The 14,209-nt window shown below is 55.6% G+C and overlaps 1 protein-coding gene across 1 annotated transcript in view; it reads left to right on the top strand.

The window, feature by feature from the left end:
* Nucleotides 1-6,918, top strand: part of LOC103589948 (chromosome unknown open reading frame, human C8orf74) — a 22,294-nt gene extending 15,376 nt beyond the window's left edge. Inside the window, exons 3-4 of the mRNA XM_008572045.1 lie at nucleotides 4,247-4,650; nucleotides 6,670-6,918. Of these exons, the coding sequence (XP_008570267.1) occupies nucleotides 4,247-4,650; nucleotides 6,670-6,918 (653 nt within the window). The remainder of the gene's footprint in view (nucleotides 1-4,246; nucleotides 4,651-6,669) is intronic.
* Nucleotides 6,919-14,209: the final 7,291 nt, after the last annotated feature.

Below are 14,209 nucleotides of genomic sequence, written 5' to 3'. Positions count from 1 at the left end.
TGGGCAGCACCGTGTCCACACAGCCCTTCCTGGTGATCTGCTGGCCATTAGCACATTCAGACTGTTTAATCTCCTTGGACCCAGCCTGTCTCCAAGGTCTCCAGCTGTGGAGCGTTCGTTTTGATATGATACCTATTTCAGACCATCCTTTGCAGAACTGTGATGGGGACAGCTGGGAGCCCTTCAATGTCCACCTCCCAGGTCTGCAAAGAAGCCCAAAGCCAGTGAGAGCTGGACAGCAGGGACTGAATTGCAGCTTGGCCACTCCCCAGCTGCGTGCCCCTAGGCAAATCCGTCAGCCTCTCTGAGCCTCAGTGTCTCTCACGGGTAAAGAGCAGAGGCCTCTCCACCTGCCACACGGAGCTGGAGGGGCTTGACAGCCTGCGTGGCCCTTGCCTAACCAAGAGGAAAACACCTCTCCTGAACAGGCACAGTCATTGGCGCCTCGGGGGAGCCTACCTGAGAGCAGAAAGGGGGGCAGGGGGCAGCGCTGGGGATGCAGGATGGGGCTGGGTGGGGGTGGCCAGCCCTGGCGGGTGCTCAGGGATTGAGAAAGATAGGTCAGGCCAGGCTGTAGCCTGACTAGGTTCCTCCCCTTGGAGCCAAGATGGGGGCAACCAAACTGGTTTGTCACGGGGCACTGGCGGCACTGGGGTCCTCCCCCTCACACCCACCAGAAGGAGCAGCCTCTGCACCATTTCTAACCCCCTGGATGTGGCCGGTCCTCTCCCTCTGGCCCACGCCCACCCCGTGTGAGGGGCACTGTAGGCCCAGAGCTCCCTGTCCAGCCCAGCGCCTTTTTGCCCTGATGCTGAGTGACCGGTGTCACCGCAGAGCCTCCCCGCTCTGCCCTCCTCATTCCTCTCCGCCTCCACCCGAGCCATGTCCCCTCACAGGTGCTGGCCTCCAGGGGCTTGGGGACCATCTTCAGGAAGTTCCCGAGAGCCAATTCAAATGACGGCCGCTCCCTGTTACTGAAGAGCAACTTGCAGGCACAGGTCTGTCCGCCCAGCAGCCAGCGGCATCTGCCTGCGACTTAATCCCTCCGCTTTCTGAGTCACCGGGACTCTTCAAGCCAGGGTTCAGGGAGCGTGGTCTGGAGGCGGAGAAAGTGCGTCTTGTGGGCCAGCTTTGGGCAGGCTCTGCTGAGACCCAGGACTGGCCAAAAGATGCTCCTGGGCTGAGAGGTAGCATTCAGCCCAGGGTCCCTTCCCTACTGGCCTGGCACAAGCTCATGGTAGGGCCACAGCCCTGCTCATAGTAGGGTGTCCTGCAGGATGGCACTTATAGACTCTTCCCAAGAGCATGCAACCCCACGACCTTGCAGATGTCCTGCTTCAGTCCAGGCTCTATGAGTGGCTGCAGGGGCTAGACAGAGAGGACCAGGGGCCAGGCCGGAGGAGGAACCCAGAGATGCCACACTGAGCCACCTCGTGAAGATCACACACTGTCACCTCCACACAGACCTGGAGTCCGGCTCTGATTACTAGGAGTGAAGACCTCACACCCGCCCCACTCTGGGACTCCCTGCCATCCTCCACGTGGGCACCACCGTCCCTCTGAAGCTCCTGCCTGACCTCTCCCTTCTCTCCTGACACCTGGGAGCAGCTCTGCAGCTCTTTGCTGTGGCTCTTAACTTTGAGGAATTTGATGATTCGCTCTAGGGTCATTCCACCCAGGAAAAAACCATGCATGCAGGACTCTGGATACAAGTCCAGGGGGTTCCAGACAGCACTGAAGCCCATCCTTGGACATCCTAGGGCTCCGTGACACAGTCCAGTTCGTTCCTCTGGTACGTGTGTCCTTCCTGAGCTGCTCCGCCCACTCCGCAGACCTCCAGCCCTTCTGTCCCCAGCCCAGTCCCCAGGCCAGCTTTGCCTCCCAGAAACTCGGGGCTAGGCCAGAGTTGTCTTTGACTAGGACCCACGACAGCACCTCACTGTGCTCCCCAATCAGGCTTCAGCGTCCCCCCCCCCCGCCCAGGTCCTGGGCCAAGGGCACCTCCCAGTGCAAGCACCCACCTGATCTCACTGTGCCCCCCACTTCGGCTCCTCTGTACCTCTCTGCTGGGTCTTGCCCGAGCCTGGGCACCCACTCGCATGTGGCGTCCTCCTCTTTGTTATGTAATTATTGATGCGCACGTGTCCTGAGAAGCAGAGATGTATTCTGTGTCACCCTGAACGACCGCTCTCCAAGAGCAAAAAGGAACAAAACACAATGTCCACCCAATCTGAGCAGCAGGAAGCTCACGCCCACAGGAGGGGCTCCAGCCGTCATGTCACTGATGCAGGGGGGACCGGGCACCAGGGCAGGTGCGACTCCGTCACTCAGCTCCATCCTCCAGCCGGTGGCGCTGTCTGTTACTCAGGGGCCCGCATCAGTGACTACTCTCTTGGCCCAACCTGGCTCATCCTCTGATCAGTTCCAAGGCCCCCATTCCCACGGCAGTCCCCCGGGGCCAGCACTTCCTCTGCTGAGGTGGTTGGGCACGTGTGTACACGGAGGGAGGGGTCTGTATGTTTAGAAAGCTCCAGGAGATTCTGGAACACAGGCCAGCCTGGAGCCACAGCCTGCAGCTCCTGCTGGGCCCAGGCCCTCCCTGTCACCACCCGGGACATAAGTGTGATCCTGGAGGAAACCTGGAGAGAGAAACTGAGCACTGGGGAGCAGGATTCTGCTGGGCAGGCGCAAGCTTTGGCGGCCACAAACCACTGTAACACCTGAGACGTTGTGGCCCCAGAAAACCAGCGTTTGCCCCGTCGAGAATGCATTGCTCACGGTGAGGGTTGGGGACCTACCAGAGCTGCTCAGAAAAGCATGTGAGGTCGCGCAGCACCCGCCTCTGGACCCCAGGCCCATGCCCCCCATGTGGGGCCGTGCGGCATCCCTGGCCCCTTAGGAACAACTCACTCACCTCACAGTGTTCCCTGTGGAGACACTCTTGCTGAGTGCTGGCGGTCCCTGTGGTAGAGAAGTCTCGCGCACATGGGTGGCTCTGAGAGTGGAGAACTGGACAAGAAAGGGCACCAGGGCACCTGGAGCCAGGTGGTCTTCGTGGTCCCAGGGGCGGCAGAGGCTGAGAGCTTCCTGCCAGTGAGGTGCCCCCTCTCCTAACATTTTTCTAGGACAGTGATGTCTCACTTTCTGGGTACTCTGGGAAATTAAAGTAAATATTCTCATGCAGGGCCAAGACGACAGTCTCCGGGAGGAGCTCGGGGTGAGCCTAGAACCAGGGGCAGGAGCACTTCACAGACATGTGTGTGTGCCGGGCCACAACAGTCCCTCCTGCAGGGGCCTGGAACAGTCGGCTGGGGTGGGAGATGCCGCTAGGGCCCCATGGGGGGCTCACATGGAGGAGACAAGGGGGTCTGCAGACAAGCCAGGCCCTGCACCCCACACGTTATCCCCATCACCAGTAGATGGAACCGTGGAATTCCCAAAAGCTCATGACGTGGCAGTCACCTGACCCAAGCTCCAGTCTGCAGAGGTGGCACTCAGGAATGAGTGGGGACACCCGGCCAAGGTCACGTGCATGTCAGGGACAGCATCTGAGTGAGAACCACCTGCTTTCTCACTTCCCCTTGACTTGCACATCTCTGCCTGCGGTCTGCTCACCAGGACCCTCCAGGAACCACCTACTCTGTCAAGTCCTGGTCACATGCTGTGCACCGCCTGCCTCCTGACCCTGGTGCCGAGCTCCTGGAGGAGCTGTGAGCAGGAAGTGTGAATGGGAGAGGAGGGCAGAGGATGGGAGGGGAGGGGAGGTGGGGGACCTGGAGGAGCTTCATCCACAGTGCTACCTCCGCTGACCCTCTGCACTACCGCAGGTACTCACTTAGCAATCTCCAGTCATCTCACACCCCTTCTTATCTGAGTCCCTTCCTCATGCCCTCGTCTCCTCCCTGAAGTGTTTGAAGTGGAAACAATAAAAAGCACAGCTAGAGTAAGTCTTTAAAACAGACATTAAAAGACAAAATGCAGGCAGGGAGTGGGTAAGCATACAAGGAAAAAAATAGAATAAATCTAAGTTACTGCATGAAATCAGCTCTGAGCTCCCTGAAAGCCGAGGTGAAAAGGGAAACATGATAAACTCCATAGCTTTCAGGAGTGAAGGACTGGGAATGTAGACTCGCAGTTAGGACCAGTGCTCTGGGGTCACACTACCTGGGTTCAGAGCCTGTATTGATTGGCTATTAATGCAGCTTTGCCTCATTCACACTCTGTGCCTGGCCCTCTGTGCCTGCAGGCTGCAGCATCACTGAGGCCGTGACAATCCTGGGGAACAAGCTCAGAGACTACCAGAGGCAGCTCAACACCACCCACCTGCTGGCCCTCTGCGACTACTTCCACAACACCTTCATCCGCCACTACAAACTCTACCAGTATGTCCTGAGCCAGGACCAGGACGTCACCCTGACTGTCACCCAGCTGGAGGTGTGCACGCCACCCCAGCCCCTGCCGCTGGCCAAGGGCATGGACAGGGACGTCTGGAGGCACGAGCAGCAGGTGGCTGAGCTTGGGATGGCCGAGGTGCAGAAGCATGCCAACATGCTGCTGCTGAAGGAGGCTCTGTGCCTGCAGCAGGAGCACACGCTGTGGAAGGCATTCGAGGACGTGCCCACACAGCCCCGCCAGCTCCTGAAGAGAGAGGTAAGCGCCACCCGCCCAGCACATGAGCACCTGCTCCTGCTGAGACATGCACAGGCCTCGTCGTCTACACGTGTGGGAGGCGCAGAAGGTCCCAGACAGGAATCGTGTGTCTACTACGGGCTTGGCATGCATGTGGTCACGCAACACCCTGCAAAGAGGAAATGTGTACCCCCACTCTATTGCTGAGACCACTGTGGCTCAGAGAACTTAATCAACTTGCCTGTGGTCACAAGCTTGTGTGTGGCAGAGTTTGCATTTGGACCAAGGCCTGGCTGACCCCAAAGTCCAAGTGCTTCCCACTGTGTCTTCAAGAGGTGACAGATTCCACTAAGTGAGGCAGGAAAAAGTCCCCAGGCTCCAGAGAACCACAGAGTCTCCCAGAACCAGTGTCCATCAAGGCCAGGGGAGGATGGAGGAAGCAGGGACTTGGGGACAGCTCAGGGATGAGGATGGGATGCTGTGAGCAGGGGAGGGGCTGCTGGCCCAGGGAGGACCTAGGAAAGCCTGCTGTGTGGGTCTGAGACATTGGCTGCCCTAAAGACCACTGGGCTCCAGCTGCCAGTGTCTTCCATCCTGTGACTAGCCTGGCCCCAGGGCAGCCGACTTCTTGAGGGCCAGGCTGAGTCTAAATTAGGTTTGTAGCTGCACATAGCACTGTCCTCAGCACTGCTGTGTCATCTTTGAACACAGAGACAAGTGTGTGTGTGTGTGTGTGTGTGTGTGTGCGCGCGCGCACATGTGTGTGTATAAACGTTGGAAAATCTGCAAAGAACACTTAACACCACAGAATGGATGACACTCACCTATGGTGAAGTCTCTGGATAAATAGTGCATCAGGATGCCACATAATCCTAGTGCATTTACACAGCCAATGGGGACCCAACAAAAGGCTAGTCTCCAGCTCCCTGTGGGGGGTCTTGCTCTGGGACAGTGGGCCAGGCCTGGGCGGGGAGCTGCCTCGCACTCCACAGCTGCTCTTGCCGGCCCCTGCAACTCCACTCCTAGCCCCCCGCATGTTGCTGCTGGTCCCTATTTGGTCATGGCCCGAGCCCCTCCCCTGTGTGCCCCGCACTGAGCGGGACACTCAACGCTATGGGGTAAACAGGACGCATCCTCTCGGAGCACAAACTTCCCCAAAGATTAAGAGGAGAAACATTATTTTTATGTAAGAACAACTAAGGGAGATAATCTGGGGCAAATGTATGATTTTGCATGGAATTGTAAGTTAAAATATGAAATCTCAGGCAACTGGGAACTCCAAGCAGTGCGTCCCCAACAGCCCTGGACATGCAGAAACTGCTGCTGTTTGGTCGCTCAGGCAGGGAACTTGGGAAACACAGCTACAAACCCGTGTCTCCAGGGCTCCACGGGGCCATGATTCTGATGAGGTAGACAGAGAGGGTCTCCTGTCCCACATGGCAGATGGTGGCCAGCTGGTTGGGGGACACACCTGCTCTCTGAAGTGATTCCCCTGTCCCCTCCCGTGAGGCCAGGCACTAGAAGGTTGAGCTGGGAGAGTGAGGACGGGGAGGTGGTCTTCAGACATTCAGACGTGGCCTGCGCTGACCGGGAGGGAGAGCCCCTGGGGGGGGGACAGGCCGATGACAGCACCATGTGAAGGAGAAAGGACACCTCAGACAGGGAGGCCACCCTGGGCCCGAGGAGAGAGGAGAAGACGTGATGGCCGCGGGACTGGAAGTGTGGCCATGGGTGGAGGACCTCGGCCCTGGCCAGCCCTCAGCTGGTCAGGAGGAGGGACCCACCCTCCCATCTCCCGCCGAGACCTCCTGGTGGCTGAACTCAACCAGAAGCCAGAGGTCGAGGGAGTGGATTCATGCAGCCCTGGGAGCCCCTGGGAGCCCCTGCAAGTCCTGGGGCACAGGGGAGGGTGGACAAGACTGGGGAGTGGCTATGTGTCCTCGCACACAGGACCAGGACTGAGCTGAGCAGTGCACCCGGGGCAGGGCCTCCATCTGCAGACTCCCCCGGAGCCCTGCTCACCACCCCGGCTTCTTCCAGCAGGTGGAGGAGCTCGTCCACGAGGCTGTTCGCAGCCAGGTCGAGTGTCTGAAGGAATTGCTGCAGTGTGAGGTCCGGACAGCCTTTGAGATTTTGGACCTGAAACTTCAGAAGAAGATTTTAAATCTCAACGCTCCTATCCCCTTCCCTCCCCCAGTCACTGGCCAACCAGGCCAAGATGAATCTCCTAAGTCCCACAAAGCCAGCAAGGGAAAGAGAGCAAAAGCAGAGAAACGGAAGCCCTGGTGACCGGCGGTGACAGTCTGCCTGAGGAAGAGCCACCGTGAGAGCATTGGGTGGTGTGCTCAGCACGCGACAGGTCAGAGGCTTCCAGTGATTAAAAGAACCCAAGTAATGCTCGCCATCTGTCTTTGTGTTGGGAACCATCGCCTCCCACCTGAAAATCCTATCCGAGCACATTATCCCCGCGGGCAGGAGAAGGTGGTCCTCCTCCGCCACGCACAGGGCTCTGCTCCCGGTGGGCAGTCAGAGGGCACTTGCTGACAGAGCCTGGGCTCCACCAAAGACAGGGCACCAGTGGGCATAAGAGGTAAGAGTCGGGGTGGCCCTGGACACCAGCGAGCCCCTCCACTAACACGGCAGTTCTGTCACTAGCGTGGGTCCCAGCATTCTGTTTATTGCTGAGATTTTTACAGTGGGATTGACCACATGCAGTCTCCCTGCTAGAGAACCCTCCAGAAAACTTTCTTCCATGAGAATCTGTGCTGTTAGACTGAGGCAGGGACCACTTGCTGCCCTGCAGGTCAGAGACCTGGCTTTGAGCTGCTGGGCTGCTGTGTGACTTTACCCGAGTCCCTTCCATCTCTGGGCCCCAGCAACCTCTTCTGTCAAGGGGGTGGGGGGTTGTGGGCTGGTGTGTAAGGTCCCTTCCTCACTGTAATGTCCTAGGAGAGTGACGAGGCAGGTCTGCTCTTCTCAAGTGTGAGGGGCATCAAAGTTCAGGGAGGGACAGAGGAACCAGGCCTGGAACTCAGTGCTCAGGGCTCTTGTTTCTGCATCTTTCCTGGGGGCACAGCGCCCCACCTGCAGACAGCAGCACAAGTCCTGTGGCTGTTGATTTGACAGGTGACTGTGGCCCCCGTAATCTGGGCAGAAAGTTGGTCCCCACATGCTGCCTCTCTCCCACCTCTGCCATGTGTCTGCCGCGCCCTTGCTTGTGATGAGACAGGCCACGGTGCCGCACTCCAAGTCGTCATTATTTTTGCCACAGCCACTGTCTAGGTCATGCCAGCTAAGGTGTGCCTGGTCTCTGTTTTCCCAGGCAAAGCCAGCTGCCTTTGGAGGCCGGGCTGGGTTTGGAGAGAGGCAGCCCTGCAGAGGGCTCTCTGAAGCTCTCTGCAGCCCTCAGGAGAAGCCCAGGGACAGGAGGGCCCTGGCCAGGGAGGGAGTCTCCCCCGGAGCCAAACCTCAGACTCTTTCCCCATCTAGCCTTGATGTCGTAGCCGGGTGTGTTTAAACCTGAGAAGTTTGATAAACTTCCCAGTACCTCTTGGGACAGAGGTAGGAGGTTCCAGGTGTGTCTTAAAGTTTTCATTCATTCATCCATCCATCCATCCATCCATCCTCCCCTCCATAAACACTTCTTTAAATATCTACATACGCTGTGTGGCTAAAACACAGTAGATGTGGATGTTAAAAAATCTTTACAAAGTGGAAGATGAATAAATTAATGAATGAATGGATGGATAAAAAAAATTAAAGCCTGGAACCTCCTTCCTCTGTCCCAAGAGGTACAGCGAAGCTTATCACACTCCTCAGGTGTAAACACAGCTCACTGCGGCATCTAATCAGCCAGCGGCAAAAGCGAAGTTGTAGGCTCTTCCACAATGATGGGGTGGGAGTCTGTCCTGCCCCCTTCCCTAGGTACCCTTCTGCTGGGCACAGCCTGGTGCTATGACATTCTGTCCTCAAGATCTCCCCGTTCAGCAGGAAGACCAACATCCCCACAGCCACTGACCGGCAGAGCAGACCTGGGGGCTTGGTGTCTGGGAGGCAGGGTTGAGGGCACCCCCTGAAACTCGAGGCCCTTCCAAAGGTGAGGCTGTCAGCAGTGCTGGATTTCAGGTAACTGAGCCGGCATGGGATGCCGCCCTCCCCCTCAGGACCTATGCAAACCTGTAGAAGTCCTGTTTATCTTGCTTTTTAGGTATCTATTTTACATGCAGCTGAGTTTCATTTATGAAGGCAGGAAGCAGGTGTTGGGGAGTCACAAGGGGTCAGAAATGAGGGGGGAAGACACAGCCGCACATGGATTCAAGGCCTCTCGGGGCCAGGAGTTAAGGCCCCAGGTCCACACAGTATGGCGGCTAGAACTGGGCTGTCTACCTCAAGCCAAGAACGGTGACAGGGGGATCCCCTCCCACCCCCCGAGGAGGCAGCACGGAGCAGCCTCCTTATGGCAGACTCTGATGACCCCGAGTCGACTCTGGGACTGCAGACCTCCCTCCCGTGCCCCACACTCACGAGTGGCCTAAACTCCTACACCACATGGTGTGGAGACCCCGAACTGAGAAACTGCCCAAAACCAGGTCTGAGACCAGAACACCCACCATAGCCCGAGGATGAAGTTACCACATGTGCTTGTTTGCCCAGGGCAGTCCTCGGTGACTCCTATTGTCCCAGTGTTGGGCCTGCTTCAGTGTCTGTCCCAGACTTGCCATGGTTTGGAGTCTGACTGAGACGTGCTTTCACAGAAGCCAGGATAGGTTGGCGGGTCTCCACCTGTAGTCCAGCCTTTGCCACGACTGCACTTGTCGTGTGTGAACGTCGTGGTGGGAGCATATGTTGTGCAGTGCACAATTCCCACCTGTGCTCAGACTGGGTCTGGAACGGTGAGGCCGACCTGCCTCTCCCTACCTTTCTTGACTCAGTGAGTCCCTCTTGGGGGCCCTCCCTGCAACACTGAAATGCAGGCAGTGAGGACAGCCAACTCTTCCCATGATGCGGCACTGGGAGAAGGGCCAGTGCTGTGCTCCCACCAGCTTCTCAGTGCCTTGGCCACATGTGCCACCATCAGGGGCTTGAAGCCACCAGGCCTCCAGGCTCTGGGGTCAATGGGGAAAGTAGGACAGACGATCCAGGAACATGCAGCCCGTGCAGGAGTTAGAACTCAGGAGTCCTGCTGCAGAGCTCACGGAGAAGAGCCCGTGCAGCCCTGCCACAGTGACTTTGCCAGGTACTGTGTCACATCTGCAGCTACTTATTTATCTTGTTTGCTAAGGCATTTTCATTTGTCTATAAAACCTTTTGGTAGCAATGAGTTCAACAAGAAAGTTCATGAGTAATGAAAATGTAAGTGTGTATCCTGACTTTCTCTTTTTCAAGAAAGTTAATGAGAACACTGTAACATGCACGAAGTGGTTATCTGCGTTTACCATGTGCCAGGAGAACCACAGTGCTGTGCGTTGAATGTCCCCCCAAATTCACTGAAACTTAGTCCCCACTGCGACAGTGCTAAGAGGTTGGGGCATCCTATTATAGTAATTGAAAGGTGGGGCCTTTGAGAGGTGATTAGATTGTGAGGACTGTACCCTAGTGAATGGATTGATCCATTCATGGAGTACTGGGCCTGGTTCTGATGGTTTTACAAGGACAGCAAGTGAGTGGGTCAGCTCTCTCTTGCTCAGCCATCTGACATGTGACACCCTTTGTCACTGTAGAGAGTCACCACCAAGAACAAGGCCCTTGCCAGATGTGTTTCCTGGACTTTGGACTTTTCAGCCTGCAAAACTGCAAGCAATAAATACTGTTTCTTTACAAATTACCCAGTTTCAGGTATTTCTGTTTTAAGCAACAGAAATGGACTAATGCACATAGCAATGTCATTGGCTACCGAAAAATCAAGGCACCAGTCTGCTCAAGAAGCCTCAGCATCAGCTTCAAACGTGAGCAGGAGCTTTCAGAAGACCGTCCAGAGCCCACAGTTTAACACGCACGGGACAATCGATCAGGTGGCTGTTCAAAATCCATCTTGTTCTTTGTCACAAGTTATACGTTTTCTAGCACACAAGCTGAAAACAGAGCGGCAGGGGCTTGTCGGGTAGCTATGTATGTGGTTGAATGAGCCCGTTTTTTAATAGTGTAATCAGGTGCATCAATAGATAAATCAGTCAATTCCAATAAGAGTTCACTTTTTTCATCCAATTCAGGCAAATGAAGCTTCTGGAAATTCATTCTGTTGCAGGTGAAACACCTATTAATATTGCAAATATTATCGGAGATTCAAAAAAAGTTCATCATTAAAGTTAAAAATACTTGTTTCTAAGGTGATAATACAAACATAAATGTTAGTAGATCTTAGCTCCTGGTGAAAGCAACATTTTCTCCAGATTTAAAACAAACCAACAACCAAACAGACGGAGCAGAAATTTGCTTATCATCGGTTGTTGGGTGTACGTAAGTCACCACTGCCCCAGAGGGACAGAAAGTAGAAACGAGGACAGAAGAGGGACAGAGGGAAGGTGACGAACAATTTGAAATGACGGATTCGAACTCCTTCCTTCCACAAAGACCCTGTGCTTCAGAGACGGTTGTTCACTCACTCGTTCATGTCACAAGTGTTAATTGACCCCTTTATGTGTACCAGACACAGTTAGGCACTGGGGACTCCACAGAAACAAGCCAGACAAGATCCCCACTCCCGAGGCACTCCGTGCTAATGCAGGACCCTAGTGGGCAGCTGACTAAAGGAGAGGCTCTTGGATGGGATGCATGACATGAAGGCTGCGGCAGGTGTATAACTCAGGGAGCTCTGGGTGTCAGAAACTTCCTCACCACAGCTGTTCAACAGACATGCATTACATGCCCAGTGCACGTAAAGATGTAAAAGACACAGTCAGTGCCCCAAAGGAGCTCCAACCCGGGTGGTTCTGCGGACTCCCAGCCAAAGGCTGAGCACACTCCCCAGTGCACCAGCCACAGTGCTCCATTGCCCTGGGCCACAGAGACTGGACCAGGCAGGGCACATGACCCAAACTAGACCAGTCAAAGTGCCCCATCCTCACCTCTCCCACCACACCCCCAGCCATGATGATTGATTCTGGGATTCTTCCACCCAAAGCCGACAGCATTCTCTTCCTCTCAGTTGTGAGGCCGTAGGGATTGTGTGAGGCCGGGGCAGACGGTAGCTGTGACTCCAGCCTGAGAGCCGGAAGACAAGAAGCGAGGAGAAGCCGGGGAGAGAGAGGAGAGATCGACTGAGGGGTCGCTGCCCTGATCCGGCCACCCCCGAGGCAGCCTCATCATCATTGGTGGTTTGCTACGTGAGCCAGTGTGCACACAACCACTGTTTGACTAAGGTCAGCGAGACAGGCAGGGCCAGGAATGCTTCAGCCATGACAGATAAGGAAACTGAGGCTCAGGCAGGTGGAATGGCTGCTCAAGGTTACCTGAGTAATAGGGGTGAAGCCACGACAGAGCACCCAAACCTTTTACCCCCTACATGAGCGCTTTCACCCCGTCCATGGCCTCAGAGGGCACAGCCCCTGCAGCCAGGGCCACCCCTGCCATGTGTGCAGTGACCCTGGGTATGAGCCACCCTTTCATTCTGGATTCTGAGAGAGACCACAGCATCTACTCTTAGATGGAAAACTATTCGGGGCTCGAGGAAGAACCTCTCCTCTGGGAACTTGCACATGCAAAGTCAGATGGAGGCCTGGAGCAGAGCTAAGCACAGTTCACCCACCATCATTCCCCTCTTCGAAAAATATCTACCCCGACAGCAGTGCCGTCATCTTTTACCCATGCAATAGGGCATCCGCCAAAAAATGCACTGTGTCCAAACTTACGTCAACTGCTAACGTTCATCATTAGAGCTCCCCACAGTGTTTCTTGTGAAATGTCCTCCAAAGAATCCAAAGAGCCTTCTGAAATTTTCTGTAAAGTTCTGTAACGTTCTTTTATACCTACTCAAGAGAAGAGAGGAGAAGCCATTCCCAATACCAGCATCTTTGAAATGAGGAGCCAGGTGACACTTGTGTCCTCCTGCTCCCATATTTTGGCAGCACGGCTCCCAGCCAAGGTTCCAAGTTGCCTGGGCTGGAGTGAGAGCAGGGACACAGATTTTCTAACCTGATCCAGGCCTCCAATACACCGAGACTGTGTTATCCAGACCCTGTCATCCCAGAGCATTTCTCAGTAGGTTCTCCTTGCTGTGGATTTCGGATTTCCAGCAGAATCTAGAAATGCCACCTCTGTGGACCCTCAAAGCAGGGGAAGTGCCCAGAGCCTCTCACGTAAACCATCCTTTATGTCTTCTTCTTGAGGACTCCAAAGGCCTCTGATGTCTCTATGAATGGGTTTAGGCCAGACAGGTAGACGAAGGCTTCGGAACTGCGTTAGCAGAAGGCTATTACTGCGGTGGAAGCTGGTGGCGTGGCTCAGGACTCTACAGGAGGCACTGACTCAGTCCAGCAGCTCCTGTTTCAAGGACAAAAGCAGCTGGACATCTTAGGTGTCTTGAGGAGACTCACTTTTCAAACTCTGAACGAGGAGATTGCGGGTGACGGGGACTCACAGCCCAGGAGGAACCCCTGCCTTCAGACACAGCAGTTCTAGCCAGACAGGCTCACGGAGTAGCCACTCCCATGTGCTGAGGACTGCAGGAGACTGCAGGCTCCTCAGAGGTCCGTGTCATCCCGGACACCTCTCGTGAGCCACTGCCTGCTCTCTTGGCCTCACCTCTGATTCCAGCCAAGGCTACAGAAAACCGTTCCACGTGGGTTTCGTCCCACTTCACATGGACGGCACCTCATCTCAAGTGTACACCAAACGTCGACTGCTTGCTTCCCGGGACTGCTGTGATGTCACAGGATGGGGCACGTTCAGGAGCCGGCGTGGGCTCCACACATGCACATCCTGGAGGTACAGGGAGCTTCACATCCCATGCAAGGACTAGCCAGTGGGACGTGGGGCCATGGCCACTGCCCCTCCCTTTCAATTCCTTGGGTGGGCAATTCTGGGACAGGGCTCTGTGGCTCCTCAAAAGGCTCTGGGGCTCCGGCACCTGTCACCCGCAATGGTGGACAACTTAGGAACACCTCTCTAATTGGCTTTTCCTTCTTCTCCATCTTTCTGTCCTTGGTCCTCATTCCTGCTCCTGGGATCACTTCCCAAAGAAACTCTAAGCTGCAGGCAAGCCCTTGCCCTGGGCTCTGTTGTTGAGGGAGCCAGGCTGAGACCTGGGGCTTCATTTTTGTGTTCCAGACACAGCGCTACTTCCGTCTGTGTCATTACGTGTTGCTGCATAGCAGACTAGCCCAAATCTGAGTGATTTAAAACAACAACAATCATGACTTTGTCATTTGGGCAGGGTCCGCGTGACAGCTCGTCTGCTTCACATGCCATCAGCTGGGACAGCTCAAGTGGGACTAAAGGCTCCACTTCCTCGACGGCTGGCCGCGACAGCTGGCAAGCTGGTGCCGGCTGCTGGCTGGTGACTGGTTCTCCTCTGCACGGGCCTCTCCACACAGCTGCCTGGGCTCCTTACAACATGGGGCCTGGGTCCCAGCAGGAGGCAACG

The sequence above is a fragment of the Galeopterus variegatus genome, unplaced genomic scaffold (assembly GCF_000696425.1).
Source record: "Galeopterus variegatus unplaced genomic scaffold, G_variegatus-3.0.2 Scaffold748, whole genome shotgun sequence".
In the NCBI taxonomy this organism is placed as follows: Eukaryota; Metazoa; Chordata; class Mammalia; order Dermoptera; family Cynocephalidae; genus Galeopterus; species Galeopterus variegatus.
The sequence above is the reverse complement of the archived record's forward strand: the minus strand, read 5'-3'. Positions and strand labels throughout refer to the sequence as shown.